This window comes from Salmo salar, chromosome ssa01 (genome assembly GCF_905237065.1).
Source record: "Salmo salar chromosome ssa01, Ssal_v3.1, whole genome shotgun sequence".
NCBI classification, from domain to species: domain Eukaryota; kingdom Metazoa; phylum Chordata; class Actinopteri; order Salmoniformes; family Salmonidae; genus Salmo; species Salmo salar.
Genome location: NC_059442.1, coordinates 169,427,868 through 169,435,367, shown reverse-complemented (window position 1 = coordinate 169,435,367; position 7,500 = coordinate 169,427,868). Strand labels below are relative to the sequence as shown.

Sequence of the window (7,500 nt, the reverse complement as noted above, 5' to 3'; positions counted from 1 at the left end):
AATACTACAACAAACCTTTAAACAACCTTGTCTTTCTCTGTGGATGGACTTCAGGATTGAATTAGTTCTGGCCAGGGATTATTCAAGGAAGTACGCAGCAAGTAGATGCTCATGTGAAAGTGATTTGTGGGTTATTGAAAGCGAGCACATTACAACAGTAAGGAGTGAGAGCTCAGGTGTAGACAGACAGAAAAGACAGACCTGTTCGATGGCTCTCTTGTGCTTGCTGGCCCATCTCTGTTCACTGTCCTGCATCTCCTCCAGGTCGTTCTCAAGATCTAACAGTTTCTCCTGGAGAAACACATCAACCAGTCAATCATTCATAAAGTGCTTTTATAGCAACCCTGCATTGACTCCAAAGAGAAAGTTGACGCAGAAGTTTGTACATGTGAGTAAGTTTATCTGTAGCTTGTTCCTCTACTGTCTCTATATCTACAGTATCTCCCCCACAGTTCATACAGTCTACTCTCTCTATATCTACAGTATCTCCCCCACAGTTCAAACAGTCTATTTTCTCTATATCTACAGTATCTCCCCCCACAGTTCATACAGTCTACTCTCTCTATATCTACAGTATATCTTCCACAGTTCAAACAGTCTATTTTCTCTATATCTACAGTATCTCCCCCCACAGTTCATACAGTCTACTCTCTCTATATCTACAGTATATCTTCCACAGTTCAAACAGTCTATTTTCTCTATATCTACAGTATCTCCCCCCACTGTTCATACAGTCTACTCTCTCTATATCTACAGTATATCTTCCACAGTTCAAACAGTCTATTTTCTCTATATCTACAGTATCTCCCCCCACAGTTCATACAGTCTACACTCTCTATATCTACAGTATATCTTCCACAGTTCAAACAGTCTATTTTCTCTATATCTACAGTATCTCCCCCCACAGTTCATACAGTCTACTCTCTCTATATCTACAGTATATCTTCCACAGTTCATACAGTCTATTGTCTCTATATCTACAGTATCTCCCCCACAGTTCATACAGTCTACTCTCTCTATATCTACAGTATATCTTCCACAGTTCATACAGTCTATTTTCTCTATATCTAAAGTATCTCCCCCACAGTTCATACAGTCTACTCTCTCTATATCTACAGTATATCTTCCACAGTTCATACAGTCTATTTTCTCTATATCTGCAGTATATCTCCCACAGTTCATACAGTCTACTCTCTCTATATCTACAGTATATCTTCCACAGTTCATACAGTCTATTTTCTCTATATCTGCAGTATATCTCTCACAGTTCATACAGTCTACTCTCTCTATATCTAAACTATATATCCCACAGTTCATACAGTCTATTGTCTCTATATCTACAGTATATCGCCCACAGTTCATACAGTCTATTGTCTCTATATCTGCAGTATATCTCCCACAGTTCATACAGTCTACTTTCTCTATATCTACAGTATCTCCCCCACGGGGCATACAGTCTATTGTCTCTATATCTACAGTATATCACTCACAGTTCATACAGTCTACTCTCTCTATATCTACAGTATATCTTCCACAGTTCATACAGTCTATTTTCTCTATATCTAAAGTATCTCCCCCACAGTTCATACAGTCTACTCTCTCTATATCTACAGTATATCTTCCACAGTTCATACAGTCTATTGTCTCTATATCTACAGTATATCGCCCACAGTTCATACAGTCTATTGTCTCTATATCTGCAGTATATCTCCCACATTTCATACAGTCTACTTTCTCTATATCTACAGTATCTCCCCCACAGTTCATACAGTCTATTGTCTCTATATCTACAGTATATCTCCCACAGTTCATACAGTCGACTCTCTCGCTCTCCGCTCTTATAAAAATCATCTTCTAATGAGATTAAACAGTGAGGATTAGATTAAGATTAGGAGCACATAGATTGAATTAAGGCATTTGCATAAACACTACTTCATTAACCGAGAATGACATGAGTTCAGGTGACTTGTCTGTGTATGTATGTTAACTGTGAACTGTAGTGTTATGGTTGTTCTGGGATGGTATGTTGTCTAGATGGTATCTAAACTAGGTCCTCTCTTTGCTGTGCTGTGATCAGATCAAAATGCATATTTTAATCGTCTACACCTGTCTACAAATGTGGGCACAATCAGAATGTGGACAGAGATCAGGACAAAGGACAGGATGTTAGAACCAGGTGTAAACAGGGCAACTGTGTACCAACCTGAGCCTGTTTGAGTTGCTTGACCAGGTCTTCCTTGGTCTGTGCAGCAGTCTGTAGCTCCATCGTCAGGTCCTCTACGCTCCTCTCTGCCTGCTTCCACTGCAGCTGAACTTTCTCTCTCAGCTGGATCTCCTCCTCCAGGGAACGCTCCTTATCTATCAGCTTATCTGAGACCTGACAACACATACAGTTTATCTAGCAGCTTACCTGACAACACATACAGTTATTTACCGTCTTACCTGACAACACATACAGTTTATCTACCAGCTTACCTGACAACACATACAGTTATTTACCGTCTTACCTGACAACACATACAGTTTATCTACCAGCTTGCCTGACAACACATACAGTTATCTACCGTCTTACCTGACAACACATACAGTTATCTAGCAGCTTACCTGACAACACATACAGTTATCTACCGTCTTACCTGACAACACATACAGTTATCTACCAGCTTGCCTGACAACACATACAGTTATCTACCAGCTTACCTGACAACACATACAGTTATTTACCGTCTTACCTGACAACACATACAGTTTATCTACCAGCTTGCCTGACAACACATACAGTTATCTAGCAGCTTACCTGACAACACATACAGTTATCTACCGTCTTACCTGACAACACATACAGTTATCTACCGTCTTACCTGACAACACATACAGTTATCTAGCAGCTTACCTGACAACACATACAGTTATCTACCGTCTTACCTGACAACACATACAGTTTATCTACCAGCTTGCCTGACAACACATACAGTTATCTACCGTCTTACCGACAACACAACAGTTATCTACCAGCTTACCTGACAACACATACAGTTATCTACCGTCTTACCTGACAACACATACAGTTTATCTACCAGCTTGCCTGACAACACATACAGTTATCTAGCAGCTTACCTGACAACACATACAGTTATCTACCAGCTTACCTGACAACACATACAGTTATCTACCGTCTTACCTGACAACACATACAGTTATCTACCAGCTTGCCTGACAACACATACAGTTATCTACCAGCTTACCTGACAACACATACAGTTATTTACCGTCTTACCTGACAACACATACAGTTTATCTACCAGCTTGCCTGACAACACATACAGTTATCTAGCAGCTTACCTGACAACACATACAGTTATCTACCGTCTTACCTGACAACACATACAGTTTATCTACCAGCTTGCCTGACAACACATACAGTTATCTAGCAGCTTACCTGACAACACATACAGTTATTTACCGTCTTACCTGACAACACATACAGTTTATCTACCAGCTTGCCTGACAACACATACAGTTATCTACCGTCTTACCTGACAACACATACAGTTATCTACCAGCTTACCTGACAACACATACAGTTATCTACCGTCTTACCTGACAACACATACAGTTATCTACCAGCTTACCTGACAACACATACAGTTATCTACCAGCTTACCTGACAACACATACAGTTATCTACCAGCTTACCTGACAACACATACAGTTATCTACCAGCTTACCTGACAACACATACAGTTATCTACCAGCTTGCCTGACAACACATACAGTTATCTACCGTCTTACCTGACAACAAATACAGTTATCTACCAGCTTACCTGACAACAAATACAGTTATCTACCAGCTTACCTGACAACACATACAGTTATCTACCAGCTTACCTGACAACACATACAGTTATCTACCAGCTTACCTGACAACACATACAGTTATCTACCAGCTTACCTGACAACACATACAGTTATCTACCAGCTTACCTGACAACACATACAGTTATCTACCAGCTTACCTGACAACACATACAGTTATCTACCGTCTTACCTGACAACACATACAGTTATCTACCAGCTTACCTGACAACACATACAGTTATCTACCAGCTTACCTGACAACACATACAGTTATCTACCAGCTTACCTGACAACACATACAGTTATCTACCAGCTTACCCTCTAACCCTCTAACCCCCTAACCCCCTAACCCTAACCCTCTAACCCTCTAACCCTCTAACCCTAACCCTCTAACCCCTAACCCCTAACCCTCTAACCCCTAACCCCTAACCCTCTAACCCCTAACCCCTAACCCTAACCCTCTAACCCCTAACCCCTAACCCCTAGCCCTCTAACCCTCTAACCCCTAACCCCTAGCCCTCTAACCCCTAACCCCTAACCTCTAACCCCTAACCCCCTAGCCCTCTAACCCCTAACCCCTAACCCTCTAACCCCCTAACCCCCTAACCCTAACCCTCTAACCCCTAACCCCTAGCCCTCTAACCCTCTAACCCCTAACCCTCTAACCCTCCTAACCCCTAACCCCTAGCCCTCTAACCCTCTAACCCCTAACCCCCTAACCCTCTAACCCTCTAACCCTCTAACCCTAACCCCTAACCCCTAACCCTCTAACCCCTAACCCCCTAACCCTCTAACCCCTAACCCTCTAACCCTCTAACCCCCTAACCCCCTAACCCTCCCCCTAACCCTCTAACCCTCTAACCCCCTAACCCTCTAACCCTCTAACCCCTAACCCTCTAACCCCCTAACCCCCTAACCCTCTAACCCCTAACCCCCTAACCCTCTAACCCCTAACCCCTAACCCTCTAACCCTAACCCCCTAACCCTCTAACCCTCTAACCCCTAACCCTCTAACCCCTAACCCTCTAACCCCCTAACCCTCTAACCCTCTAACCCTCTAACCCCTAACCCTAACCCTCTAACCCTCTAACCCCCTAACCCCCTAACCCCCTAACCCTAGCTATAAGGCCTTTATAACCCTGGTCAGTATTTTACCTGTCCCTGTAGGCGGCTGAGAGTCTGTTGGGCTATCTGCAGCTCCTGACTCTTCTCCAGTAAACTCTCCTCCATGTCCTCTACCCTCAGCAAGGCGTCATCTCGTAGCTTCTGCTGCACACTGAGCTCTGCTGTCGCCTGGGTGGCTTTCTGCAGAGCCTCTTCTAGCTGTGGAGGGAGAGACCAGCATGTCACGCACATAAACCGTACCCATCCTCTACCCATCCTGTATCCATATTGTACCCATCCTCTACCCATCCTCTACCCATCCTCTACCCATATTGTACTCATCCTCTACCCATCCTGTATCCATATTGTACCCATCCTGTACCCATCCTCTACCCATCCTCTACCCATATTGTACTCATCCTCTACCCATCCTGTATCCATATTGTACCCATCCTGTACTCATACTGTACCCATCCTCTACCCATATTGTACCCATCCTCTACCCATCCTGTACCCATCCTCTACCCATCCTCTACCCATATTGTACCCATCCTCTACCCATCCTGTACCCATCCTCTACCCATATTGTACTCATCCTCTACCCATCCTGTATCCATATTGTACCCATCCTGTACCCATCCTGTACCCATCCTGTATCCATATTGTACCCATCCTCTACCCATATTGTACCCATATTGTACCCATCCTGTACCCATATTGTACCCATCCTGTACCCATATTGTACCCATCCTGTACCGATATTGTACCCATCCTGTACCCATATTGTACCCATATTGTACCCATCCTCTACCCATCCTGTACCCATATTGTACCCATCCTCTACCCATCCTGTACCCATCCTGTACCCATCCTGTACCCATATTGTACCCATCCTGTACCGATATTGTACCCATCCTGTACCCATATTGTACCCATCCTGTACCCATATTGTACCCATCCTGTACCCATCCTGTACCCATATTGTACCCATCCTGTACCAATATTGTACCCATCCTGTACCGATATTGTACCCATCCTGTACCCATCCTGTACCCATCCTGTACCCATATTGTACCCATCCTGTACCCATATTGTACCCATCCTGTACCCATATTGTACCCATCCTGTACCCATCCTGTACCCATATTGTACCCATCCTGTACCCATCCTGTACCCATCCTGTACCCATATTGTACCCATCCTGTACCCATCCAGGCATACATACGCCTTTACATACTTCATATACTTTCCCAAAATGTTCCTATTTTCCTGAAGTCCTGGTTGCTTGTGATTCTGAATCCTCCACTCCTAGTGTTAGTAAAGTGGATAGAACTATTTGAAACGTAGGTAGCTATCACGCTTGTGGTCAATTCCAATTCAAGATAAATAAATTCAATTCAAAAATTGAGAATTTACGTTGAATTCAATTCGAATTTCAAAAATGTTCAAGTAATGGAATTGAAATTGTAAAATACATTATTTTGGAATTTAATGTAAAATGTGTTTTATTTCAAATGCAGTTAAAGGAACGCGTGCACTTAAAATAAAAAATTTACCGCAAGATTTGTTTTAAAATCATTTCAACTTGTATTTCTATATTGCCTGAAAGCCGTAGTGAATTGAATTAAAATTGGAATTTGTGGAATTGTTGGGGATAATATTGAATTGTACCCATCCATCCCATTGTACCCATCCCATCCTTGGGGCGGCAGCGTAGCCTAGTCGTTACGCTGCGTTGGACTAGTAACCGAAAGGTTGCAAGTTCAAATCCCTGAGCTGACAAGGTACAAATCTGACAGTGTTCCTAGGCTGTCATTGAAAATAAGAATTTGTTCTTAACTGACATGCCTAGTTAAATAAAGGTAAAAAATAATTTAAAAATTGAATTTGAAAGGGAATTTAGTTTAATTCATGGAATTCCCCCCAACCCTTGTAGCTACATTATAGGTGTGTAAAGTGAACAGTACTGTACCTCAGTCTCCAGTCTGAAGACAGTGTCGCTGAGCTCTGATCTCTTCTTGTCCCGTGTCTCCTTGTCCACCTCTAGATCCTCCAACTGTCTCTCAGACAGCCACAGCTTCTCTGACAGCCCCTGGGCATGGAGCGTCTGCTTCTCTAGCGCCTCCTATAGGGGACATGGTGTAGGACAGACACAGAGGCTGGGGCTGAAATGGAACCCTATTCGTTACATAGTGCACTAATTTTGAGCATGGTCATGGTAGGGATTAGGGTGCCATTTCTGGATGCACAGAGGGGCTCACACAAGCAGGGCAAAAACATAGGCCCAGCTAACTAACTGAGGTCTGTGGTGGAATAGGCCCAGCTAACTGACTGAGGTCTGTGGTGGAATAGGCCCAGCTAACTGACTGACAGGTCTGTGGTGGAATAGGCCCAGCTAACTGACTGACAGGTCTGTGGTGGAATAGGCCCAGCTAACTGACCAACAGGTCTGTGGTGGAATAGGCCCAGCAAACTGACTGAGGTCTGTGGTGGAATAGGCCCAGCTAACTGACTGAGGTCTGTGGTGGAATAGGCCCA

General features: G+C 43.5%; 1 protein-coding gene across 4 annotated transcripts in view; it reads right to left on the bottom strand.

The window, feature by feature from the left end:
• The window catches only part of LOC106572350 (cingulin-like protein 1), an 87,725-nt gene that overhangs the window by 8,739 nt on the left and 71,486 nt on the right, over positions 1-7,500 (bottom strand). For all 4 annotated transcript variants that reach the window (XR_001321107.2, XR_006758758.1, XM_045694040.1 and 1 more), the window contains 4 exons: positions 6,935-7,087; positions 5,014-5,181; positions 2,204-2,377; positions 202-291 (listed from right to left, as the gene is read on the bottom strand). Coding sequence is in view for 2 of the 4 variants with exons in the window: in XM_045694040.1 (XP_045549996.1) it covers positions 202-291; positions 2,204-2,377; positions 5,014-5,181; positions 6,935-7,087 (585 nt within the window). In the remaining 2 variants the exon portion in view is untranslated. The remainder of the gene's footprint in view (positions 1-201; positions 292-2,203; positions 2,378-5,013; positions 5,182-6,934; positions 7,088-7,500) is intronic.